At 48.0% G+C, this 27,822-nt stretch overlaps 1 protein-coding gene across 1 annotated transcript in view; it reads right to left on the reverse strand.

The window, feature by feature from the left end:
• The window catches only part of SH3BGRL (SH3 domain binding glutamate rich protein like), a 30,130-nt gene extending 2,308 nt beyond the window's left edge, over positions 1–27,822 (reverse strand). The window contains exons 1-3 of the mRNA XM_059482786.1: positions 27,604–27,822; positions 5,874–6,059; positions 2,781–2,861 (exon numbers count right to left, since the gene is read on the reverse strand). Of these exons, the coding sequence (XP_059338769.1) occupies positions 2,781–2,861; positions 5,874–6,059; positions 27,604–27,648 (312 nt within the window). The 5' untranslated portion in view covers positions 27,649–27,822. The remainder of the gene's footprint in view (positions 1–2,780; positions 2,862–5,873; positions 6,060–27,603) is intronic.

A 27,822-nucleotide genomic window follows, 5' to 3' on the forward strand; every position in this document is an offset into this window, starting at 1 on the left:
TTTTGACTGCAGATTAATTTAATTACCTGCCAGCAGCACCATGACCTAGAAGGAGATGAATCAGAAATGAATTCCCAGTGCCCTCAGTGCAGCACCTCAGTGGGGACAGCCTGGTTTATTTGAAAGGACAAAGTTCAACATCTGCCAAGATGTGCTGGAGCCATTTGCTTTTATGACTGCACACAAATACTCAAGATAACAGATTCAATATCATTGTTCCATGACCCAGCATTGCTACATAAACAAAACAAATGAGGAGAAAGGACTAGGAGGGGAATTTCCAAGAAGTCTGTATGATCTTTTTAGGAGGAGACACAGTGGGTGACCCCAGCCTGCAGGGCAGGAAGTCCCACGTGTATCTCTGTATCTTGGATGTGTGGCTCACTCTGGCTGTCCTGGCTAACTGCCCTCATCCTGCCTTTGAACCCAGGGCGTGGGAAGAGCCTGGCTGGAGCTGCTGTGCTCTGCTCTGCTGGCCTGTGCTCTGCTCTGCTGGCCTGTGCTCTGCTCTGCTGGCCTGTCAGGGCTCAGAGAGCAGGGCCAGGATGTCACCAGGGCTCAGATGTCACCGTGCACCCACAGGCCTTGTGTGAGGACATCCTGGCCATCCACAGCACAAAAAGCAGGTGAGCAATGAAAGGAAGATCAAAAAGAGATACAGAGCCTGTTAAAAAGCAGTGTGTTTGATATTGTCTAAAAGACAAGTGGTTCTTTGAATGGTAAGAAAGAGGAGAAGGTTCCCTTGGCTTTGTAACAACTCCCGTAACCAGCCCAGGGCACTGCAATGGTGGCACCTCACTGGTTGGGGTTTTTTTTCAATACAAAGTACATTTCTTCAGAACAGGCACTGGAAAGCTGGAGAGGATTCCTGGTATTTCCCTCAAGCCCAGGAAGGTTGGAACAGGTAACCTGCTAACCTATTTTTCTTGCACGTCAAATTCCATTTCCTTGGGCGTAGGCCTCCAGGTTATCTGGGAGAGGCTCAGTTTTCCAGGCCTGACACTGTCCCTCTTTCATACTTTTCCTTATTTCTCCCTCAAGGCCCCTCACTGAGCATCCTCTCAGTCCTTAAATCCACAATAAATAAATAATTAAACATAGCTTTTAACTTACAAAACCCTCTCCCTTTAAAATCCACTCATATTGCTTGAAGTAGAGATGTTTAAGAAAAACTGAAGGCCAGTCTTTTCCAGAGTTTGTAGATCCAAAGGACAAACCAAACCACCAGGGCTCAGAAAATAGTTACCTGGATTTACCATGCTCATTTCTGAGCCAGTCCTGTTTAGCATTGATATCAAACCTTTGTGTTCAGAGTCAGATAACTTCCCAAATCTCTCCTTATGGCATCCAATGGAGGTTTCCTGCCAAGGCTGCTCCCAGCCTCCTGCCATTTTCTGCAGTTGCCATGTCATTCCCTATAGCATTATATCCAAGCTGTACACAGCTATGCCGGAAACATCATTTTCAGCACCTACAAATCTCTGTACCCCCCTCAGCAGCCTGCAACCAACTTGACTGGACATCCTAATTGTGGGAGGGATTCCCAAAGTCAGCCCCAGAGCAGGACACAAGGGGTACAAGGTCACTGCTGCAAAGGTTATTTACCATCATCAGCCCAACACAACATGGAAGTTCAGCAGGGTACAGCTGTGTTCTATCCCTTCTGTTTAAAATTCACCTTTTCCTTAGGTGAGGACAGAATTGGAGCATCCCTCAGGACAGAAGCAGAGCTCCTGCCAGCCAGCGGGTCTGGAAGCAGCCGACGTTCCCAACGTCACTGAGACAGGTGACCTGATTTGTTATGGCAGCAGCTGCTCTCTGGTACCACTGCACTTCCCAGGGGAAAGGCACGAGCTTCCCTGCATCCCACAGTCTCAGGATTGCTCCCTGGTTCTTTGGATCCATCCTGCACACTCTGCTGAGCAGTGAAGTGCAGATGTTCCAAGGAACTTCACCAGGACTGTGGCACTGTGTGCAGCTGGTTTGATGCCAGCAGTGGGTAATGCTGGGGTGCAGATCCCAGCTGCTCTGGGCAGCTGTGCACGAGGCAATTTTTTCTTATCACACCATCCCCAGTGGAGCTACTGCTGGAAATCTGGCTCCCAAAACTGCTTCAGTCTGCCCCACAACCTGCAGTGCTCCCTGCTCATGGTCACCATCCACCTTTAAAATTAGGTCTCTTAGTGATGTGCCCAGCATGACCTTCAGCTTGTACATGAGTAAAGCTGAAAGGGAGCGGCGTGTTTATCCACTGGAACAGGAAAGCTGGAAGTGACCTGGAGGATCCTGCTGCTGTCAAGTGAAACATATAAAGCAGGCTTGTCTTATCCTATCAAAATCAAAAGGAGAATTCCAGCCCATTGCATCCACAAAGCAGTAACCCAGTTCGTAATTGGCAAAGGAAAATAAGCTTTGGATAACAAGCCAGAGGAAAAAATTACTCTGAAGCAAGACCATGTTATTTCAGAAACAGTGACTCTGGTTTCAAGGGATTTTCTAGTAGAAAAATCTCATCAAAATTTCAAATGAATGAATTTTTTTTCACTGAATTGAAAACATTCTTTGATTTTGGGGTAATTTTTTTCAGCTAGGTTTCTTATGCATTCTTCAGTACAAATATTAAGAAACTCTTTTGAAACTGAAGCCTGAGAGCCTCTGGAATATGAGTATCTCCCAGGGAGATTGATGGGGGCAATGACAGCACATGCACCAGATCCTATTGTGAGCAGAGGAGGAGGAGGAGGAAGCCACAGGCTCCCTGTGAGGAGGTGCTCACCCACCTTTGAGCCAGGAGGGGCAGTCAAGCCCAGGAACGCGTACACGGCGTTGTTCTCCCGCGCCTCGAAGAAAGCATCGTAGTCCTTCAGCATGGCAGGAGGGAGGGGGAATAAAAGACAGAGGAGTGAATTGTCAGAAATAATCTCAAATCAGTTCAGGGTGTCACCCAACCCACACCAAGCAAACTGCTTCCTGTGCCCGAATGCAAAATCCAGCATCAGCTCAGCACATGGCATTAGCACTAACAGCACACAAACTGGTCAGGCTGGAAAGGACAAGATGGGAATTCATTCTGTGTCCCAATAAGATGTTGCTGTGAGGTGCTCCAGCCTCTCCCAAAGGGACAGACTCCACACAAGGCAGGTGTTGTCATTGGTCTGGTGTGGACATTCCCCTAACAGGAGCAGCTGAGCCTGGACCTTGGCAGCAAAAACCCTGACGTTCCCAGATGTCATTGCTGACTCCTGATAGGGATGGCAATTGTGCAACTGGGACTCCAGCTCTCAATCTGTCAGAAGTTCAACTGGAACTTTTACACAGAGTGCACCTTTTACACTGAGAGTGCACCTCTCCCATCACATTTCCCACTAAGGATTAGTCTGTGCAAGCAAAGGCAATGGGGTGGCACTGTTTGCTCACAGTGCACTACAAATGCCCTGAACACACACAACCACTTCCCAGGAAAACGAAGGTAATAAATAAATAAATAAAAAGAAATACCAGTTGCCAAACTCCAACTAAAGGAACCCACAAGTTTTGTGCAAGCTCACTGTTGTCCAAGTTACCACACAATTCCCTCACTCTGACTTCTGAACTCAGCAGGGATCAGTCCAATGACTTTCCTGCTCTCCATTTTTAACTGACTGTAACTTTACCAGCTCCTCCAGCTTTCCTGGGCAATGTTTGGATGCAGAGTCCTGGCTGGGAAGCCCCAGGGCAGGCAGCAGCTCAGTCTCAGGTTGGAGTCAGGGAGAGCTGTTTAGGGCATGGTGCTCTGGGTTCCTGACTGTGTGGGAGACAAAAGCCTAAGGAGCAGCAGCTCTAAGGAGAGGCTGCTGCATCTAGAGCAGAACAAAGTACAGGGACCAGAAGATTCCAGCAGCCTGGACTTCAGGGATATCAAATTATTGCTCCATTTGCACATGCAGCACTTGCGGGCTGGTTTGATAAAAATGTGTGTGATTATGGTAAATCCTCCCTGAAGCCCTTCTGTTGACAGGACTGAGGCTGCTTGATAACAAAGGGATTGTTTATCTGGCTGGTGCACAGGCCATGAGCCTGCTTCACAGCATCTCCCAGGACAGGAATGCTGGGCCTGAGGAGCAGGGCTCATGCCAGCCCACACAGCATCTCCAGCTCAGCCTCTCTGCTGTGCACGGGCCAGGAAGGCCAATTTGCTCTTTGCTCTGCCACTTGTGCTGCATCAGATGGAACAAACAGGGAACTTCATGCTTGAGAGGCATCAGATAAAGACAGAAAGAGGTTCAAATTCTGGGCACAGAATTAACTTTTACTTTCCTGAAAGCTGAACTGTAGCAACTTGAATCCAGCTACAGAAACTGACCAAATTTAAAGAGTTCAACATGACATCAATCAAAATTTTGGGGATGAAATAAAACCATAGCAAGAATCTTGCAAACAACCCCTTCTCAGATAACTACTGATCCTTATGTCTGTCACTCCAAACCAACCTTTTTCCTTATCACAACCAGTCAGTAAAATTTTGAGAGACAAGTGGCACAACAGTTCATTGTGGATATTATTTCAAGTTCTGCTTCTATTACAAGCAAGAAAAATTCTTGGCACATTGAGAATAATTTCTTTCAGTAGGCACAGATTTGTCTCACAAAGGTCCAGAACTGGCAGGTCCTGACTTACAGACTGTGCAGGTCAGAAACAGACTTCAAAAGGACCAGAGGAATGCACACTGTGAGCTCTGTTCAGAAGATACTCAGTTTTAAAAATAAAACTAACACTTAATCTAATAATCATTCCAGCATGGCCTGCTGAGTACAAGTACTGCAGGGCAACTTACTTTTGATCAAGCATTAAAATAACTACATAGGATTTTTGTTTGCAACACGAGTTTCAATCTGTACAAGGCACTGGAGTTAGTGAACCACAGCAGCACACAGAGCTCATCCCAAGAAGGATCAGAAAACTGATTTATGATCATGGCAGACATCAGTTCATGAGATCTGGGATTCACATGTACTGGCAAACCCCACATGGGCAGAACAGATCTCTGAACTTGCTGCAGAATGTAAGCTTGGTGTAAAAGGGCCAGATTTCTTTGAGGTGTTAGTTCACAATCATGGGGGAAGATAAGGAGTAAAAAAACCTGGCAACTTTCAGAGCCATAAAATGGGAAAAAACCCACAGGAAAAGAAAATTAAGTATGTACTGCAAGGTAGGATCCAAATCAAGATGTCTACATTTAAATCTTTCCTATGGTGTGACTGGAAAACTCAAGAATCAATTATAACTAAAAGCCAAGATGGGAGGAAATGTCCAACACCTCCTACAGCCTCCCCAGTTTGGGCAACTGCAGCTGGGCAAGGCCTGCCTTGCTGCTCACTGCAGGGAGGCACAGGCAGCAGCAGTGAGGAAGAGGAGGGGGATGAGCACAGGAGGCTGGAGCTGAGGGGACAGGCAGAGGAGGCTGGAGCTCAGGGGGCAGGCACAGGAGGCTGGAGCTGAGGGGACAGGCAGAGGAGGCTGCAGCTGAGGGGACAGGCACAGGAGGCTGCAGCTGAGGGATGAGCACAGGAGGCTGCAGCTGAGGGGACAGGCACAGGAGGCTGCAGCTGAGGGGACAGGCACAGGAGGCTGCAGCTGAGGGATGAGCACAGGAGGCTGCAGCTCAGGGGACAGGCACAGGAGGCTGCAGCTGAGGGGACAGGCACAGGAGGCTGGAGCTCGGGGGACAGGCACAGGAGGCTGGAGCTCGGGGGGCAGGCACAGGAGGCTGGAGCTCGGGGGACAGGCACAGGAGGCTGGAGCTCGGGGGGCAGGCACAGGAGGCTGGAGCTCGGGGGACAGGCACAGGAGGCTGGAGCTCGGGGGGCAGGCACAGGAGGCTGCAGCAGCCTCACCCCCAGGTAGCGGCTGTCGTTGAAGAGCCGGGGGGGCAGGGGGTTCCCGCTCGCTGGCCGGCTGTCCTCGGGGACGTTCTCCCGCATCCATTTCCGGTTCTCCTCGTTAGCTGCGATGTCCTTCTCCTCAAATTCAATTTTGTTGGCTTCCAAGAAGCCTAACACATCTTGCTGCTGCTTTTTAATCTGTCACAAAAAAGGAGGGAGGGAAATAAGGTAAACAAAATCAGTGAAATAATTTTTGATGCCGCTCTGGGGTTCGATGCAGAAATCAGGGGGTGAAAATCAGGTTGAAAATGGGAGTGGTAAGAAACTTATTAGAACCAAAAAGTATCTTCTGAAGAGTCAGAGCTGGCATCCCACAAAACGGAACAGGCTGAAGCTTAAAGATGCTGTCTCTACACAAATGTGAGTGTTGTGTACCTTAAAGGCGCCCACCCAAAAGCACAGGTGTGAGCAGAGCCCTTGTGCTGGTCAGATTTTACATTTAATTACTCAGGGGAACGTTGTTTTTTCAGGTGCAGTGGAGTTTGCTGGAGGCACATTTGAGGTACAAACTGCTTCCTCGTGGCCTTGGAAGCACAGGCTGAACCTCCCCATTCCTTCCCAGAGTCTTTTGTCCACCTCAGCGACAAAAGAGAAGTGGTTCACACTTCTTTGCACAGACACTCCTCTCCCGTTGTGTCCTTGGTGTCTGCAGGGCAGGCACAGTCTCTGGAGAGCTGTGACCCCACATCCCCATCCTAACTTCTGTCAGGGAAGCTGGGTGAGGTCCCAACCCGATGCCATCCATCTTGTGCACTCACACAGCATCCAAGGGAAAAGCAGGATCTGTGTGGCAAGCACAGTGCTGGCTCTGCACAGAGAAGGAGGTTTTTATTATTGTCATTATGAATTACTGACTTATTGACACAGAGATGTTCTGCTTATGCTCTGCTCTCCCTTTGCATAACTTCAGCACCACAAAGGAGATTATAATGATGCACATACTAACAAACAATAAAAAAATGGAATTTAATGGAAATTTTGTTTTCTTCAAATTGCCCCCTTCACTGCAAAGCCAATCCAAGGACTGGCTTTACCCTAATGAGCTGGGAACCACAGGAGCAGCGTTTCACACAGATGTTGCTGGTGCTAACTCAGGTCAGCCGCAGCTCCCGGAGCAGCCGCTCCATATACGGCCACAGGCAAACCCGGAGCTGCCGGGGTGAGGGACAGCCAGCCCGGAGCCAAATATGGAGCCCGGGCCCCGGCTCGCACAGCCCCGCACCCACGGGCACCGGGCCGGGCCCCGGCTCGCACAGCCCCGCACCCACGGGCACCGGGCCGGGCCCCGGCTCGCACAGCCCCGCACCCACGGGCACCGGGCCGGGCCCCGGCTCGCACAGCCCCGCACCCACGGGCACCGGGCCCGCACCCTCGGGCAGCCGGGAGCAGCAGGAGCAGCAGGAGCAGCAGGAGCAGCAGGGAGCGTGATGGAGAGCGCTGCCCTGAAGGATGTGGGCTGGGGAACAGAGCCCAGCACATCCAAAAGGGAATCTTCAGGCACTCCCTGAGGCCTGGAGCTGCTCTGCCCATGGCAGGTTCAAGCAGAGCTCGGGAGGGACCCATCCTGCTCTCCCGACATAGGGAATGCGCTGAGAAGCCCGGGTGATTCCTCCCACCCTGTCAGCACAGGAGCCGCTGGACTCTGCTGGACTCGCTGTGTGAGCACCCTGAAACACAAGGATATTGCTAATTTTCATCATGGCTAAAAATAAATCAAACTGGAGGAGTTAATACTGCCCTGAGGAAATAATTTGTGTAGAGGATGTATAAAAACATTCTCAGCAGACTCAAAGCTCTGGGTAAGAGGTTTCCTTGCCTGCCTCTATCAGCAGCAGGAGGGGAAGCTTTTTCTGTTGTGCTCTACAGGGGGAAAAAAAGGAGCACTCCCTTCATGAACTCTTCTTTAGGGCTAAACTAAGGGAAGGTCTTTGGAATTGTAAACTCTTTGGTCACTATGACCCAGTAGTAAATGTAAATTTTTTTCCTTGAACCAGTTACATGTTTAATTAACCATTTCCTACAATCTCTAAATTTCAGATCCAAATAGTTTTTATTACTCTCGGGTTCTTACCTTGTCCAAAATCGAAAATGCTTAGTGAAAACATTTTGAGATGCTCCAGAATTATAAAGGAATTAGAGAAAACCAAGCCTTTACCCACTCTACCGTTAACCTGTACACTCTGCCACATAAAACAAGAGCTCTGAGTTGGACAGGAATCATCATTTTGATATCCTGAGAAGTCACTTCATTTTTTTAATAATCATTTTGACTATTAGATTGTTTTAGCCACACACAGATGCTCACACCCTCCCAGCATCTCACAGTCTCTGGGTTGTTTTTTCAGCTCCAGGAGGTACAACCACATCCTAGATTGTTGACTGTGGCTCCAAAGGGTGATCACAACCCCCTCTGCTTGTCTTTGAAGAGCTGGCAAAGCTGGAAATTAATTTATTTCTGCTATAAAAGGCACCATTGTAAGGCAAGCATGAAGTTTGGTCTCTGTTGCTCTCGGGCCATCTGTAGTCAAGGGAGGTAATTCTCTAGAGAACTCTCCAGAAAAGCAAGGATGGTGTTGATGCATGAGGAATATTAGTCTGGAACCCTTGTTTTCTGGCCAGATAAGTGAAGTTGGGAGATGAAGCAGCACTGTTTTCTCCCAGCTCCTCAGACAAATCCTCCAGCCATGGTGATGAGCACTTCCACAAGAGCAGTAAATGCTCCAGAGAAACAGGGCACCAACTGCTGGGCAGCAGGGACACTGAGCTGCCAGATCCTGTTATTTTACGGGATTTTATTTAGAAAACTTCCATTAATCACTGGGAGGGAAGGGCTGAAAATAGAGCAAGAGACGTCTGCTGCTGCTTCAGGGTGTTTTGTCTTACTTGAAAGGGCACACGTTCTCCTCGGGACAGAGCTGGAGACGGTTCCTGCTGCCCATGTTTGGGAAGGAGCGAGGAGCCCGCTCAGGATGCGCCTGTCAGCAGCAGCGCTCGCTGCCCCAGAGCCTCCCCCACGTGGAGAGCGGCCAGCGCCTCCCAGAGCCCGCACCTCGGCCCGAGCATAAACAACTGTCATGTCTGAGACCGCCCTGGCCCGTGCAGGGCAGCTCACTGCAGTTGGCAAACACGAAAATCCTTGTTTATCCCGAGTGCTCCTGACACATTGTGCAGGGCCGAGAGCAGCAGGAGAGCCGGGAACGTGCCTGGAGTCAGAGCAGGAGCTGGGGAGCCCAGCAGGGCCCGGGGCTCGGGACCAGCACTGGTGGGGCAGGAGCACTTATGGGGAGCACAGGAACACAGAAATGAAAGTAGGGATGGACAGACAGCTGTGAGGGAAGAGGCTGGGGGCAGGAGTGGAGGGGATGAGCAAAATGGATGGATAACGATCAGGGGAAAATCCCTGTGGGACGGAGGCAGAGGGATGGAAGGAAAAGGGGTGGGAGCAGGTGAAACCAGGGCTGCATCCTCTGGAGTCCCCACCGCCCTGCCTGGTGACAAGGATGCCTTGGAACAGCCCATTGGGCTTCACCCAAGCCCAGAAACAGAAACACATCCTGCCTCAACACACACTCGGGAGAAAAACCATTCCTAAGGTGAGCGGAGATATTTTACTTCTTGCTGATGTTCCCAAGATAATACTGAAAGGAACATTTAATGAAATAAATCTATTTTCTCTTTGGTTTGGATTTCAGGGTCTGGTTCCAGGACAGAAACAGCTTTATGGCAGGTTATTGGTGGTTAAGCAAAGTCTCACCACACACTGTGATCTTGTGCTATAAGATCCACTGGGTATCAAGATTCCCTTCTCTTCCAGTTACAAGCCAATCACGAAACATTAAGCTTTCACCAGAGCATGGGCACAAAATAACATTATAAAAATGAGTGTAGAATTGTGAACAAGTATCACCCCTCACTTGAGTACACATCAGAAATTCAATTTACTGTTCTTAATCTAACTCCCATCAGTGATGTCAGTAACACAAGAGAAACCGCATCAAAGCTGCCAAGAGTACAAACAGGTGATGTTTGCCAACAAATCAATCCATCAAAAATAAAATTTTAACCCCAAAGTGGGAATAAACTTTCTAGAAAATGCTGCAACATTTTAGATTCTCTTCCAAATCTTTAATAATTTAGAAAAAAAGTTTAAAAAAAGAACTCAGCTAAAAGATAATAAGGAGAAAGGAGGCAGGGATGATGTTGCAGAGCCTTGGTCCAGTGAGCAGGCAGCATTCCAGCCTCAGCTCCAGCCAGGACTGTGCTGGCTGTTCAAGAGCCAGCTTCTCCCAGCACCACCCACTGCAGGGAAACACTCATTTTAAACACTTTTTGGAACTGAACTTCACAGAGGGTCTATCTCATTTGGTATACACAGGCACATACACACAGCACAGTCCAGTCCACACTGCTGGCCAAGAAGGGGTTTGGGTTGGTTTTTTTCAGTCTTGTTATTTTTTCAGTTTATAAATAAATCCCTGGTTGGACAATAGACATGTTTTGGAAATCTATTTATGGACCACTGGAACTCAAATTAAGTTTACAGTCTGAGTGCTGCTGTTTTGATCCAACACAAACTTACTGACTGCAGCTCTGCCATCCTGGCCCTTGGCAGGGGCTTCTCCAGCACTTCTGTGGCTCCTGTGTCCCAACCTCCATGCAGGGGAAAAACACAGATTTTATTAATTTCTTTCCCAATGATGGGATTAAATGGCTCATGCTTTATTGTGAGGATTTAAAAGAATTATAAATGGATTTCTTATGATGTTCCCAGCCACCATCAGTTATAACATCAGGACAAAAGGAATGGCCTCAAGGTGCACCAGGGAAGGGTCAGATTAGGAATCAGGAGAAAGTTTTTCATGGAAGTGGTTATGGAGCATTAGAACAGGCTGCCCAGAGAAGTGGTGGAGTCACCATTCCCTGGAGGTGTTAAAAATGTGTGGATGTTGCACTTGAAGACATGATTTAGTGATGAACATGGGGCTGGTTTACGGTTGAACTCAGTGATCTCAAAGGTCTTTTCAACCATAACAATTCCACGATTCTGTGACTCTCTCCAGCTCCTGCTGTGTGTCCTGAGCTGCCTCTCCCAACCTCACAGCTGGGATCCAGCACCAGGACAGCAGAGAAGCAAGACCTTAGAGCAGATCTTACATTTGATCTTACAGATTTCTCAATTCAGTTTCAAGACAACAACACATTTAAAAGGGGAAATTTTTTTCCATTTCCAGTTCCAGAACCTTCAGGGTTCCAGATAACCAAAATCAAGTACAGCTTTAAAGCAGTTGTATTGTGTGCCAATGATGGTTTTAAAGATGCTGCTCCTTCCTTAGTGGAAGTAAACCTTTAAATCCCAGAAGCAGCTGCTTTGTGCAGGAAGGTGAACTCCAAACTCCAGGTGATGCTACTGGTTGTGGCCAGACTTGCAGCCATCAGTTCTCCAGAAGCTTCAGAGTCTCCTGAAGATGGACAAGCTGAAATGTAAGCAGTGAATAGGAAAAGTGCAGTGCAAGAAATGCCAGCAGCAGCCAGGTGGAACCCCAGGCAGGGATTTTCCTGGGAGGAGTGGGCAGCATGAGGAATGCCAAGTGCTGCCGTGACAAAGTGACTTGTCACAGGGTGTGACCTGTGGTCTGAGCTGGGGCCACACTGCCACAATCCACTGCCACTTTCTGGAATTAGAGTACAAACTATTGGGGGCTTTGGTTTGGTTTTTATCTGTCTCACCTAATTTCTCAAATGACCTTGCCTTCCTCACCCAGAGTCCCTAATGCAGAAGCTCATCCTCACAAATGAGCTGCAAAATGCTTAGAATTTCTGCTCCCACTACAGCCTAATTTGTAGGAGTTAAACAGCCCAGCAGCTCAGCCATGGATTTAAATGTCACAGATTCCTGTCAGCCCCCTAAGCTCATTCCCACCCCAGGACATGGCAGGGCTCCCTTCCCAGCAGCCTCAGTCCTGCCCTCCATCACACTTTTCCTTGCTATTACTGTAATATTCCACAAGATTTTTTTTTGTCTAGAGTGATTTTGTTGGATTTATTTATATGAATAAGCCATTTTCCCCCCTATATTAGCTTAAAAATCCAGAGTGCCAGTTCTGGTGGTGCCACTGTAAATGTGGTCAGAGGGTGGGAAAGCTGCAGGCAACTCCAGCCATGACCTGGCTTGATCAGAGCTTTGCCAGGTGTCTCCCAGCAATTCCTGTCTCACTTTTATTTCTCTCTCTCTGGTACAATGTCTGCTTATTTTTAGGTCTGGGTAATTATCATCACAGAGCTGAAAGCACTCCTTTGTTCTGGTTATTTTAAGCAGAGCATCACACGAGTGGTGCCATCGTTGTCTCTCCCGATGGATTCTGGTCTGCAGGGAATGAGACTGAGGGCAAACACAGCAAAACCACCATGAACTTACAGCACCTCACTCAAACACAGGAGCCTGGAGAAGTTCACACTGGACTTGTGCTGCTCTTTTTTTACATCTTCCAGAAATTCAGCAGTGTCCAGATGGACTCCATCTGTCCTGACTCTCTCCCTGCAGGGTTCTTTGGGAAAGCCCATGGCAATATCCACATGAATCCTGCACAGCAGAGCTGGTTTGATGTGGTTAGACCCCAACAGCTTCAAATTGGTTTATTTGGAAATGGTTTTTACCACCAGGCACCCAATGACCCTGGGCTGTGTCAGCATCACCAAAGCTGGGGCAGGAGGAAAGAGGCTCCAGCTCCCACTGAGAGCAACACCCACACTCCTGCTGCTCACGTGTGGCTTTGGAAGACACCTTCTAAAAGCAAGAAAAGGTGAGAGGATGCAAAGTGACCACCACTCAAGAGGGAGGCCAGGGAAAAATCCAGGCTACCAAAAGGGTTTTGCAATTTAACCTGGAGGTTACATCATGTCTGGCAGCACACATGGGCTGTCTGCAAAAGGGCTTTAGCCTGGCATAAGGTACCACCCCATAGAGCAGATTTTGGAACACAAGCCAAAAATATAGCTAGCTGGGACAAAGGACAAAGTCTGCACTTCCCAAAACAAGACCACAACTTGCTCCAGAAACCATAGAAAGTTACATAAATGAAAAAGCTGATTCATGAGAACCAAAATAAAAGCTTCTCTCATGGATTATAATGCCATTGTAACTGCATTCATTCAATAACCCAAAGCCTAAAAACTTGTTAAATCCCACACCAGCAACAGCCAGGTCCAAAGATCCTTGTGCACAGAACAAGTTTTTTCCTAGCAGAACCAAACAGGAAAGTTCACATCACCTCCATGTGCTGAAGTCCTGGGGAATCAGGGTTCTCAAGGGAGCCAAGAGTGCTTAGAGACCAAACTCCCTCTCACTTTTATTTACTCTAACACAGACTGGAAAGAGAATAAAATCCCAGGGGGATTTGGCATTTAGTTCCCTTGGGCTGCTTTGGGAAGTTCAGCCAGCAACACTGGCCTGGCCCCTCTGGTTGGCACAGCCCAGCACAGTGAGCAGGTTCCTAAGGGCCACTCTGCCAACTTGCTCTTGGAGTTCAAGGAATTAGTTAAGAAAAAATAAGAAACATTTTCTCTCTTGCTGCAGCAAGGAGAGTTTGAGTTCAGTGTTCCAGCAGAGTTTTTCAGTGTCACTAATTTAGTGTCAGACAGCACAGCCAGCTCCACCACACCTCAACTACAGTCAAATTCTAACAAGATCCTGAAAGGCCCCAAATAAGTCAGAACTGTCTTGCTGCAACAGCCAGGGTCTGTTCAGCTGCTTTCCTCCTGCAGTGGCCCAAAGCAGATTCCTCTACCCATTAGTCAAGTAGGAGGACAAGTAACATTTCCTTATTTATATCTCCCCAGCTCCTGGCACTCAGCAGCAGCAGCAGTGCCTAACGAAGCCCTGATGGCTTTTTAATGTGTTTTAGGTCTGCTTTCCATGAAGGCACCTTAAGGATTAACATTATTATCACAGCTTAAGGCAAATTCTGCTTTTAACAAATGATACCCAAGCACTGGGGAGATGAGTGGGGGTGAATCCATTCATCCTTCAGCACCTGCCTGTCAGGGACTATTGTGGTGTCACCAGGATTCCAACAGAGAACATCTTATCAACAACACCTGAAACCCATGGTTAAAAGTACATTTAATAAACTTCACATTTTGTTCCAGTACATGAAAATGGTTCTGTCAGCTGAAACCCCACCTCTTTTCCTACTGAAGCATCAAATTCAGAAGAAATTTTTCTTTGTTTTTGGCCGCAAGGAAAAGGTGGTGGGGCACTGAAATGGCTTCCAGGGAACGGTCACAGCCCCAAGGCTGCCAGAGCTCCAGCAGCAATTGGACAATGCTCCCAGGGATTGTTGGGGTGTCTGTGCAGGGCCAGGAGCTGGACTTGATCCTTGTGGGTCCCTTCACTCAGGATATTCCATGATTCCATGAAAAGAAGGGTGACACAGGGCACTCTCCTCAACTCTCCTCCTTCCTGCCTGCTCCCCAACACATTTCAGTTGTTCACTCAGCATCTCCTGGCCTGTCCAGGCTCCTGACTGCACTGGCAGCATCCAGTTGTTCTGCCCAAGAGCCCAGCTCAGTCTCACACCCACCAGAGATGCACAAAGTGCTGGGAGTGCTCTGGGGCTGTGCAGATCAGATGCACCCTCCTTTGGTGAGAATATCTGTGTTCTCAGCACAGCCAGAAATGACACATCCCTGTGCTCTCTGCTTAGATGCTTCTGTTCATTCTGTGAAAGGCTTACAGAGGTCACTACTGCCAAGCCAAAGTCATTCACAAGTCAGGATGTGCCAAAGCTCCTCCCCACAGCAATCATGGCCTGCTCAAAGACTGCCTCCCAAAAAACAGACTCTGTGCATCCAGAGACTGACTTGCTGTTTCTCTGGGATTTTTCCTTCCTTTTTTCCTTTTTTTTAAAGTTCTGTGAAAAGTGGCAGCAATACCCAATGGGATTATTTGTCTGGATTTCAAAACCAAACAAACCCCACGCAGCCAAAACTTCCATTTGCAGGGATTTTAATACAAGATTTTAACATTTAAAACCTCATTCCATCATCAACCAAAAAACAGAGATGTTTGCTCATGGGCAGACAGTGAGCCTTTTTTACACTGTACTTCCATGCACATGGAACACAAGATCCCCAGCAGCTGGGCAAGGGAGAAGGTAAAACCCAAAAATCCAAGAAGTTCTGGCAGCCCTTGAGCTGGTACCAGCAGAGGCACCAAACGTCCCTGCCTACTTTTTGTAGACAACCCAAGAGCCTGAACACAGAATAACAGTGAATACAACTGAAGCTTCCAGCTGCTGAACACTGGAGGTGTCCCAGGTCTGGAGAGGTGTCAGCTGTCACTTGTCCACTCAGACAAGGAAGGTTTGATCAGCATGGAGGGTGCCTGACCCTTCACTCTGCTCACGCCGGGCTCCAGCCCCAGGGACAGCAGCAGGAGTCTCCCCTCCCTCCACGTGACCTCTGCAAACAGCCCCACCAGGAGCTGTGTTTGATTAGGGATGGACTTTGCACAGAAAGCAGCCTGAGTCTCTGGGGAGTCTCTGGGCACTGCCTGGCAGCAGCTCCAAACTCCAGCAGCCTGACCCCTCCAACATCCAGAGCTGCCCATCCTCCTGCAGGGGCTCTGCCCCCAACCCTGCCCTCATCCAGCCAGGTCTGGGCAGGATTGCCCAGGACAGACGGTCAGGGAAGCTCAGCTCCTGTCCAGGACCATACACACTCAACCTGCATAGATCAGGGCAGGGATATGGAAAGAGGCCTTCTCCACCAACTCACAGACTCACAGAATACCCTGAGTTTGAAGAGACCCTCAGGGATCCCTGAGTGCAGCTCCTGGCCCTGCACAGGACGTGCCAACAATCCCATGCTGTGCCTGAGAGCACTGTCCAGGCTGTTCTGGGGCTCTGGGTCTGTGACCATTCCCTGGGGTGCTGTTCTAGGGCCTGAGCTCCCTGTGGATGAGGAATCTCTTTCTAACATCCAGTGTGACCCTTCCCTGACACAGCTCCAGCCGTTCCCTGGGGTCCTGTCCCTGCTCAGAGAGCAGAGGTCAGTGCCAGGCTGTGCCCTGGCTGGGCTCCATGGAGCTCTGGGTTGGGAATCTCCCCCAGCTGCTCTGGGGCCAGCCCAGCTCACGGGGGATCCTTGTGCCATCACAAGCAAAGGGCAGAGATGAGCCAGGGGAGGCAGGACTGCCTCTCCCAGCAGCAGAAAGGACTGAAAGCAGGGATCAAGCCATGGCCTTGGGTCATTCCTGCTGCAGGCTTTTGCTTCACTCAGCAGCAGGAAGGACTTGAAAATGCAAATATTCACATATCAGGATTTTTTTTTTTTACTTTTTTTAATGACTGCTTTAGTTATCCAGAATAAACATCTTGCAAAATCAAGCTTCCAAACCTAGGCTTTCTCTTACTTTCCTTTAGGTGAGGATGTAAAGAAACATTGATGTATGGCAAACTATAGCTGTAACCACTGCTGACACTGCAGCACCCAGAATTGTCATCATCCAAAGGAAAACACCAGCATTGCAATACTAAATAAATTGACCCTTGGCAATTTTCTAAGTCAGTCTTGTGGCATTTGACTTTTATAAGCCTGAAAACTGCTTGTCTGGTCCAAAACCAACAGAGAGCAAGCTTCCTACTGTGGAATACAGGCTCCATTATCTCAGTTATGCACTGACAAAGCATAAGCAGCAGCAGAATCTGAGTTCTTCATTTATTACACACAGTTGTTTTCTGCAGCAGACGTGGAGCTTGGCAGGCTGAGTTTCCCTGGAAGTCTCCATGTGCCTTGTCATTGAACTCAGGGCTGGGTTAAATAAAAACAAACAGATCATCCCTCCCAAAGCCCGGTACAAACCACCAGCTCCTGAACAGCACAGGGCTGAGAGTGGCAGGGATGGGAGCATCCCAGGCACCAGCCAGATGTTCTGCTATTCCTGGGGCCTCACCAGCCTCAGCATCTCACTGGACTCTCTGACCTGAGTCACAAAACAGAGAAAGGGGAACTTTTGCTGTGTGGAAGGAAAAAAAAGTCCATAAGTCCAAGCTACCTCTGTCACAGACTCCTTGAACAATTTTCACCTCTCATAGCTCCCTTTCCTGAGTCATCAGGAGTAATTATTTTTCAAATCACTGCTTATTTACTTTCAGGGATCATTTCTGGCTCATTCTACAAATAGTATCAATACACCACAGCCCAGCCCCAGACAGGCTTTGCACACTGTAAAGCAATTTACCACACAGAAAACTGATCTCCAACAGGATAGTGAGGCTCAGTATCACAAGATGCACACAACTCTCTGACACATGACATATTCCTCAATACTCAAACATTTACCACGTGGCTGAGAGAAGCAGGGAAAGGCCCTGAAGATGCTGCTTGGTCACCTGAGTGCTTGCTCTGCAAGCTTTAAAAAGTCTGGACCTCACCTCTGTTGTCAGGTTCTGAACCTGTTTTTTTCAGCCAGCCTCTTTCTGAAAGCCAGAAGAATTATTTCTCCTCCATCTTCAGCTTCATGGAGATCCCAGGACAGGTCTGTGCAACGCTGGCAGCAACCCCACCCTGTAAGCACTGCCACAAACTGCCAGGTCCCCCTCAGTGCCCCTGAGACCTCACCCTCCCCACCAGCCCAGCACTCCAGAATGTTCCAGGGAAGCAGCCTGAGGTAACAGCACACCCAGGGCTGCACTTTGGGGCTTTATTGAAACAGCTGCTCCTGGAATTATTTTCCAGAAGCTGTGGATTTCTGCTGGTGATGAGGAGCCCTGCACAGCAGAGGAAAACCAGGTTTGGTTGTGCTTGTGTGAGGAGCTGAGCTCAGGCTAGGGAAGGAGTTAAAAGCACTGAGAGTTCTGCATGAGGCCCCTGTGGTTTACAATAAAAGCAAAGTTTATTTCCTGTATGGTTTAGCACACAGAGCCTAAATTAACTGACAGGAGTAAAAGTTTACAGCATTAATTGCTGTTTCACTGCCTTTATATTGCCAGGCATTTATTCTTTAAATAAAAGACTACTTTAGGAAGAAATACAACATGGCCTCAGGGATCCAGGTGCCTCTGATGTGTATTACTTTTTATCTTTGAAGAATTCATACACCACAAATCTCAGTTAACAAAGAGTCTTATTGCTGACTGCTGTTCTAAAACTAAACCAAGTAATTCTTTAAGAGAGAACAAAGCTTTTTTCTTCAACTAAAACACCTAAATATCATAATACAAAGGAAGAGAAAAAGCTATGGATTAAATACAAATATTTCTCCTCTTTGCAAGAAGAGCCTTGAGATAGAACAGCATCCAAAAAACTTCCTGGAGAGGAAACATTCAGCACAGCCCAGCCTGTATGGACAGCAGTTTTCTGACCAAGTAATTAATTGCCCTGGGTAACATTTCAAGTGTGAATAATCCTGCAGGCCCCAGATCCTTCTCTAAATTACTCGGACAAAATATTGTCTAAAAACTGTCTGTAAGTGGGAGAGATAAATTGTTCTCACCAGACCTGGCCACGCTGCAGTTTCCAACACTTTGGGCAGCTGAAACAACACAGGAGTTGCCAAGCTCTGCCTGCCATGGCCAGGAAGGCCAGAGCTGGGGCTGTGCTCTCAGGGCTGCTCAGGAGACACCCTCAAGTGACTCTTTCAGGAATGAACAAATGGAGCATTTCCCAACACAGTGAGGTGTCCCATCACCAGCTGCTCTCACCCACAGCCCCCAGGGCAGTGCCACCTTCACCCCAGAGCAGCAGCACTCACCTGGATGCTGCCCATGCCTTGGAGCCACAACCTGGAGCCACTTTGCAACTCCCCATTGTCTTTTAGAAGTTTTATAGATCCCTCTTGTCACCATGGTATCTGCTTTTTTTTTTTTTTTCCTAAACCACAAGCTTCCTTCAGCCTCAGTGCAAGCCAACATCTGCTTACCCCAATCAGAAACTAAGATAAATACACACAGCATTTTATTTTTTCAAAGTTTAAGTCCCCAGCTGTTTATTTGCTGTAGGATGGAGTTCTCCAGGCCTGGGCAAGCAGCCAAAATGGTTTCATTCCCCTGCTGTTCCTCAGGCTCAGCCCAATGCTGATGGCTGGCAGTGGGAGGTGATGGCTCCCAGTGCCCTCCAAGCTGCCAGCCTGGGTCCCCAGTCATTCCATGGAAGGTGGAGCTGTGTGTCCAGCAGCTCCTCAGTTCCTCCAGGTGTGAATTCCTGAGGGGAACATTTCCCAGGTCAGGGTTATGGATTTCCTTTGATCTTTCTACAGCAAGCACAACAGAGCCCAGACCTGTGCAGGTGGAGGGAGGCTCTCACAGGGACCTCCTGGGACACTTTAATGGGATGGAAGGGAACAGAAAATTGGAAAGATTGCTCAGACACAAAGGTTCCATGGACTGAGCTACCAGAACCAAGGGACTTGTTTGTCTGCATTACAGGGTGGAATTTCCAGTTCTTAATCAGGATTACTGGGGCACTAACAAGGAAATTTGCAAACCTGCTCCTTTATATTTCCATTCACATATATTGTGTTTCTTGCCTAGGGAAATCAAAAGCCACCAAACATCTACTAGCCATAAATCAGCTTCACTTGAACCTCATTTCTATCCATATCCAGTGAAATGTTTTGGGATATATTTTAATTCAGTCACAGAGTTATTCTGCTCCTTTCCTGCTCTGCCAGTTGTTCTGCAGCTGCTGCTCTGGCCAAATACATTTGCAACGTGTGCACAGGAATGTCTTGGATAAGCAGCATTAAGTATTTCCTAAGGAATCAAATCTTGTCCTGCTGTAGTCCATGGCAGAATTCCCAGTGATATAAGCACAGCCAGAGGTTGATCCCATGAGGTGAATACAGATGTGCTGTTTAAACCTGCCTGGCAGCAAGTACTCCATAAAAACCTGGGTAGATGTGAAAACTGCCTGGATTTTTCCCAGAGGCTTCGTGTTTGCTGTTTCCATCAGGCTTTTCCAGTTGACTTTGATCTGTGCCTAAGGCAGGAGAGGTGTCTGATCACCCACCCTGAACATGGGCTGATCATGCAGTGTGCCAGCATCTGCACAATGCTGCTGGCCTTGGAATCCCCAAATGCTTTTTTGTATGTAAGAAATGCTGAGACACCAACCCAGCATATCCCAAACACACGCACGTGTTTCTTTTCCACCAAACATTTTCTTGGACAACATGGTCTTAATTTTTTTAATGCAAACTGTTAACATCATTTTGGGAGCAGAGCCAATTTCATTCAAGAAGAGAAGAAAGCTTTACTGGGTTGGATCCAAGACTTGTCTAGCCCAGCCTGATGCTGCACTGGTCCCAGATCCCAGGGAAGAGCACACATCATCAGGCTGAGCACAAAGAGCTGCCCCACATCCAGCTCCCTTCCCAGGCTGCTGTAACTCACAGGTTTGAGTCAGAGGTGTACTAGTAATGTTTAATACCCTTAATAGACTTTTCCCCTTCATTTGTCTCACTGCTTCCCAAGCCCATGCACCTTCTGCTGCACACCAGGTCCTCTGGCAGGGAGCTCCTCCCTGAAATCTGTGTTGTCAAACAAAGCATTTCATTTACTCTGAACCTGCCGCTTCCACTCGCTCTCCCTGAGTCGTTCCATTAGGGAAAATTATTAATAATCCCTTCCTGTTTGTTCTCCTACGCCTGACGTGGTGTTACCACATTTCAGACTTTTTCACTCTTTCTTTCTCAACTGCAGAATTCACAGAATAATGGAATGGTTTGGGTGAGAAGGAACCTTACAGACCATCAAGTCCCACCCCCTGCCATGGGCAGGGACACCTGCCACTGTCCCAGGCTGCTCCAAGCCCTGTCCAGCCTGGCCTTGGGCACTGCCAGGGATGGGGCAGCCACAGCTTCCACCTTATCATCCACAAATTCTCCATTATTTGGTTGTTCCTCCTACAGTGGAGGAACACCCTACTTCTCTTTTCTCACCTTCCTATATCATTTAAAGACAACATTTCCAATCTACTAAAGACAGACTCACCACACATTTATACAGTGATTTTTTTTCTTTTGCCCTTTCCCATCCTAAACATTCCTGACATTCTGTTTGCTTTTCATGGGCATGAATAAGGTATTTTTGTAGAATTACCTAGTATGGCTCCAAGACCTCTCTGCTAAACAGTGTTTTAGCAGAGTTTAAACCTCATTCTTGCACAGGACAACCATTGTTGCTTCCGAGTTTTTCAGCTGTTCTTGCAGTGTTTGCTTAGATTCTAGCACAGATATCTGTGAGAATTTCTGCAGATTGTCAAAGATTGAAAAAAAAAAAAAATTTAACCTGGCTAACACTTGTCCAAAACTTTCCAGAAATCCAGGGATTCAATGCTATGGATGCCCTCCCTGCCGTGCTGCAGGCAGCTCAGGTGTGAGGCACAGCTTTCCCCTCTGACCCTGCACTGATTCTCCTCCCTGCTCTGTCTCTGTCCATGCATTTGCTGGGAGAGAGCCCAGTGAACAATAACTCCCCTTTGTGCAGCACTGGAAGATGCTCACAGCTCCCACATCTCCTGAGATCCTTTTTCAAACCACAGCTGCCTCTGGCTCCTCTCCTCACTCCAACACCCCAGCAATCAAACACAGGTAGTAGTTAAAATTTTACACTCGAGCGCCTTCAGAATTTCTAGAGAGGCTGATTCATGCATAGAAACAGCCCCAGAAAACTGAACTCCAGATCATTAATTAAAGAAATAAATCACCACATCTCACAGGGGAAACCATGGCCAGGAAGGAGCTGTAAGTCAGGATGTGAAAACAACTTCAGCTGTATCCTGAGAGCACAAACCTCAGTCAGGCCACTTGGATGCTGACCTTTCACATTTTTTCCTGGTGCTTTAAAGCTCAGTCTCACCCTGCTGCCTTTTCAGTGTTAGAAAATGGCCTTAACATTGAGCTGGAGGTGCTGTCCCAGGAAGGACAAGCTCCTGCATGGAGGCTTTTATTCTGGGACAAACAACAGTAGATAAGAATTACAATCAAAGCTCTTTCAGGCTCGATTAAATACCTGACCAACAAAAGCATTTAAATTTAATCATAAACTGAAAGTCTCCCCTGTGTAGGGCCAGGGTTAAACAAATGGCATTAACACCAAATGTTCATGTTTGAGCAGAAACATTCCTGAACAGCAGAATGTTGATATAAGATGAGGATTTGGTTCAGGTTTCCAGCTCTGCAGTCAGAGCCAAGAACTGAGATTGGTGCTTCCAAGGCTGGGGAGCACAAGGAACAGGGAGAGCTCCCTTTGGCTATGGCAATGATGCATCCTTAGCTCTTGTTTTCCTCTTAGAGGGGAGTATTTCAATTCTGTTTTGAATTCTGAACAGCTGAATTCTGCCAATGCTGGTGTAGTTCCCTTTGTCTCCCCTCTCCCCAATTCCTCCTTTCCTGGAAGGAGACAGAATAACCTTGCAGAGACACAAGTCTTGGCGCCCTCTGCTCATTAACACAGATGCCAATTCACTGACTTCTACAGGAATTTTGTGAGAGTAACTTTAATGCCCCAGGACAAGGAAAGTTCCATGCTCAACTCTATAAATATTTCTTTAAAACCCACAAGTGCTTGGCTCTGCCATGATGCTGTGTGCATCCTGTCTCAGAACGTGCTGTGGTGCAGGGTTAGAGGGAAAGCCAGCACAGGCTGACAGCATCCAGCCTCTCCCCAAAATCTGCCTCTTCTCCCCAGGCACAGACATAATCCTGATGCACCCCCTCAGAATAAACACTGTCCTACCTGCATATACAACCTAGAAAAATTCTCAGCAAAAAGCCCTTCCTGGCTTTAACTGTGGAGTAGAATTTTCCATCATTCTCCTGCTGTCAGAAACTGGTTTTAGTTAAGCACAGTAGAATGTTTTTTATTTTGATATATTAAAACTACTGCAACAACTGCAGCCAGCTTAATCTCTGGCTCCATTAAAAATTCGAATGCAATATTTTAAGCAAAATATTTGACTTATCTCGAGTTTGGAACAACGACTGTACAGAAAACAACCAGGAAGCAGATGGAACACATCCGAGCTTGGGCCGCGTTACGGATTTTGTCTTCCATCCCAAGAGCTCTAACTCAGAACAACTCCTTCCATTTTATTGAGAGAAACTCTGTTTGGTGAACACTGGGTATCCAAAAAGTCCTTCACACATATTATGTTTCCACAAAAGAGGGGTTAAATATCAACACCTAGCTTAACAAGTAACCCATGGCATATAAAGTGCATGAACTGAGTATCATGAAACCACACATACGTGAGATTGTTTTTAACTACAGATGCAGCTTATTTCCCCATAATACGTGAGTTTACCTCAACTTGCATCACAGTACCAGACTATTTACCAGAGATTTGTATCAGCGTTTTCTTCCCACAGCCGCTGCCCTGTCAGGCAGCCCAAGAAGTTCCCGAGCTGCTCTGCCCGTCTGTGCCACTGCTCGGGGTTTCCGCAGCACAAACGCGACCGCAGCATCCGGGCGGGGACAGCACGGGAGCCCCGAGCGGGGCAGCGCCACAAGGGACACTTGTGATCCACGCTGATAAGGCTGCGTGCACAGAGCCACCCTCTGTGGCTGCATTTCCCTCTGAGCCACCTCCTGCCACAGCAAAGCCCTTGCACTCCGTGAGCTCTGAGGCCTTTCCCAACCTGAACGGTTCTCTGACTCCATGAAAGCTCAGAGCAGCCAAACCACACAAACACAAACACAGACTGGGCTCATTCTCTGTAAGGGTGGCTTTATTTGTATTTATTGTGACCATCTGAGAGAACAGACCCTTGGGGGATTTAAATGCAAAATAACATTTTTTATACAATCTCCATCTCTCCATGTTTTACCTCCCTGGGATTCAAACTTCAGAAGGATGAAGCAGCCTCACCAGCCCTCCCAAAGCACTGAGCTGTTGAACAGGGACAAGAGCTGGTGTTACACATGCTCTCATCATTTCCAACAGCTCTCCTCCCCTGGAATGCTCCAGGAAGCCCTTGGCACTGGTTATAAGTCTCCAGTAGCACCAGCAAGTTCTCTGGGGCCTTACTGGGAAAAGAGAAGAGTAATTGCAAGCAAATGTTCTCCAGACCATGGGCAACTCTCATCTTCACTTCCTGGGAGAAGACCTAGAACCTTTCCCAAGCAAGAAGACAATACAAGAAAAATACAAACTCCCCCAGATGCTTAACTTTGTGAATGAAAAAGAAATTATAATTTCCTTTCCTCTCTAAAACCATCCATAAACAGCAGCAGGTCTGTGTCACACAGGACTCTGACTCTGGAGATCATCTCTTCTTTCTGCCATGTCTGCAGTCGCAGCAGGAAGCAAGGAAAGAAAACCACTCACACTGCCATCAAAACAAGGGAGGAGAGCAGAGCTGGGAGAGATGGAAATGTGGCTGTAGATCACACAGATGAAGCAATTGGCTCCACAGAGCATCTGGACACCAGACATTTGATGTGGCAGTTTTCACAGCACACAGCACTGGCAGTGGCACTGGGCAGAGCTCAGCCCAGCACATCCAGCGCTGGCACTTCAGTCCCACAGCCACAGCCTCCAGTGTCAGCCATCCCCTGGAACTGCAGGGTGATGTTGGATGAACAAATTCTCTCAAAGTCCATACTCAAGACCTGTGCAGTGGTTGGCAACAAATGCACCCTTGTGAGACCAAGAAGAATTTAAGCAGCTGGCTCCGTTCCACATGAGATCAATAAAATGGGCAATGCAGCTGCCTCCAGGAAAAAAGGGATTCTGGTGCTGGGCAATCTCTTGCCCCAAAAATCAACAAAATACCAAAATCTTGTGGAGAAAATCACACACTGGATTTGTGCTATTCAGCATTTTCCCTCCTGATATCCTTTTCTACCAAAAGCAAGAGTTTAATGACTCTTGGGCCCCTCTCCCTTTCACCCCTGAAGGACTGGAATGGGAGGTTGCAGTGAGACCCCTCTCACAGGCAGCACAGTCCCTGTTCCTGCAATGCTCCCATTTGTGTCTCATTTCTGTCTGCAGCCTCCAGCACTGTCCCAGGCTGTGGAACACTGCTCACTCCCCCTGTCTGCCATGCAGGAAGGCTCCTGAGAGCAGCTCCAGGTTCTCCATGACACTCCATTCCCATGTGGGTGTCCTCACCTCATCTTCATCATTACCATCCCCGTGCATCCCTGCCCAGCCCACAGCATCCACGGTGAGGAAGATTAAATACAAGGGGCCTCTTCCCAAGCAAGACTTTCAAACACTGCAGGAAACTGGTGCTGGAACTATCACAATATGGAGTGAAATTCAAGTAGGAGGCGAGACAAGATGTCAATCATCATCTTTCCAGAAATCCCTTGAAACACACTCATTAAATGCCTTTGCTTAGACATGAGCTTCACACAATGGTTTTTTCCTCACAGATACATCATACTGAATATAAACATTGTAGAGAACAGTGCCTTGGGGAAACATTTTATACACTGTGATGTGGCAAATTATACCTTATAGCAAAGCAGGACTTTGCCAATAAGAGACCACAAAATTTGGGCACCCTCCAAGACTCACAGCCCCAGGGCATGAGGTGTGAAGCAACCTCAACCCTTTTCTGTTCAGTGGGAGACACTTCCAGTTTCACAAAAGCTTCTTTAGCTTACAGAAATGGGGCAGGAAGGAGGAGATTTGATACTTATTTCTGGTTTGCTTCTACTCAAGCAAATTAGCATTTAAAACCCAAACTAACACAGTGCTGAGTGTCACTACAGTACAAAGATGACTTAGCAGGAGTGAGAGCCCTTCCCAGGCTGATGTTACCCAGTTCAGTCATTTTGTTGCAAACAGACTTGTCTCTGTTCCATCTCTCTGTAGCAATCTTCTCTGATGTGGATTTTCCATTCCTGGAGTGGGTTATTTCAAATTCAGCACCCAGAAAGGCTTCTCTGCTCCTCCATGCAAAGCCTGTCTCACCAACACTTTTAAGAGCCACAGAAACAACCCATTCCCATTCCCTCCAAAGAGGTGCCTCTCTGTCTTACTTTAGGTTGAAACATCGATTAAAATTCTTGTACTGGAAAGAAAACATCACCCAGTGAGGTGCTGGGCTGGTCCTGCCAACAGAAACACCCTCAGTGTACGCAGGAATCTAAGAATGTGCAAGTCTTGCTCATTACCACAAGATCCCTTGAGCTGCTCCAGCTTTAGACACAGGCATGAGTGTATGTGCATGTGGGTATATATATATAAATGTATACGTCATAAAACTGGCAATCATGTGCACATTGCACTCGAATTCCCAAAAAACAGATTACACCAACGCTACATTCAAAATTCCACAGGCAAGGATGCACAAAGGAGCCTGAAAGGCAGCACTTAGTCAGACTGGAGCTTTGTAATGTGTACAACCCACACAAGGACCAGGCAGCACTGTAGAAAACACTAACCTAATAATTAAAAACTTAACTTAAAACCATAAAAACACAATTGGGATTGAGTGCTGTGCTTGCACCCCTGGAGCTCAGTATCACCAGACAGACAGAAATCAATAGGTGCCATGAAGAGAGTGCTGATAAAAATCTATAGCAACTGAAGCAGTCAACTTGAAACCTATTAACAGCTGCATAAGAAAGAAAGGATTACTTTTCCAATCTGCTGCTTTCCTTACAGATGATCATTCTGTAGAACCCAGCAGAAATCCCTTTGGATCCCTTTTATGAATGAACTACTCAGGATTTCAAGACCCTCCTCGGTCAGCATGAAATAAATCCTCTGCTTTTCACCACCAGCACCAGCACTGTCAGCGCTGGCATCAAGTTTACTAAAAATGACCTGGGAAGGGAGGGACAGCAGGGACACCTGAGGCACAGGCTCCTGTGCCATCTGCAGCCCGTCACCCCAAGCTTACCAACTGCTATGTGATCTGCTGAAGCCCACAGACCAGTGGCTGCACTCAAGCAAAGAAGGAGAATGCAGTGAGGGCTTGTTTTTATCTTCTGTACATCACTGTCCTCCCAAAGTTTAGGGACCTGAAGCACGAACAGTGACAGGAAAAGGTCATCAAACAGCCACAGCTCAGACTCTTTATCTCATCGCAGTAAAAGTCACTGATCATTAACTGCAATAGCTGGCATTTTCTGAGTCCCTGGCATTTTGTAGTTCTCCAGCACATCCATACCAAGTGCAACCAAATCCCTCGGATTTCAGTCTCGGAGCATCTCCCACACAGATCAAAGAGAAACCAGATGATCCTGAAGACATAGAGCTACACCTGAATCTAGGCAAAAATCCCGCTATTTCTGTGTATCTCTTTATTTTCCCTTTGAAAAACACACTCCGAGCTCTGCCTGTAACACACTGGGGCCACGAAAAGCGAAATCCAGTATTCCCAACAGGGCAAGAACCAGAGGCTACTGGGACAGCGGCCACACACGCCTGCCACAATCAACGAGGAATAAACTCATTAAAACCAAACGACGGAAGACACATTTAGAATTGAACTTCAAGAACAACAAAAAAAAAACCCAAATAGTGGTGGCTCTGCCTTCCCAGCACTGGGCGAGGGGTGCAGGATCACCGAGGAAACGCCGCTTTCCGTCGGCGGCAGCCGCAGCACCGCCGGCACAGCGCCGGGCGGCGTGAGGGGACCGCGGCTGCCCCGGCCTCTCCCCACCCTGCCCGGCCGCCCCCCGCGTCCCCCGCCCGGCACAAGTTTCCCTCGGGGGCTGCTTACCGCCGTGGAACCGGAGGAAGAAGCGATGTAGACCTTGATGACCATGCTGGGAGCGGCGGGATGCGGAGCCGGGCGGGCGGTGGGTGTGTGAGGGCGGCTCGGGCGCGGGCTGGGGCTCAGGCGGGAGGGCGGGCGCGGGGAGGCGGCGGGAGCGCTCGCCCCGCCTCGCTCCGCAGCTGCCACCGCCCGGGCCCGGAAGGGCGGAAAATGGTTTTTTAA

This window comes from Ammospiza nelsoni, chromosome 15 (assembly GCF_027579445.1).
Source record: "Ammospiza nelsoni isolate bAmmNel1 chromosome 15, bAmmNel1.pri, whole genome shotgun sequence".
NCBI classification, from domain to species: domain Eukaryota; kingdom Metazoa; phylum Chordata; class Aves; order Passeriformes; family Passerellidae; genus Ammospiza; species Ammospiza nelsoni.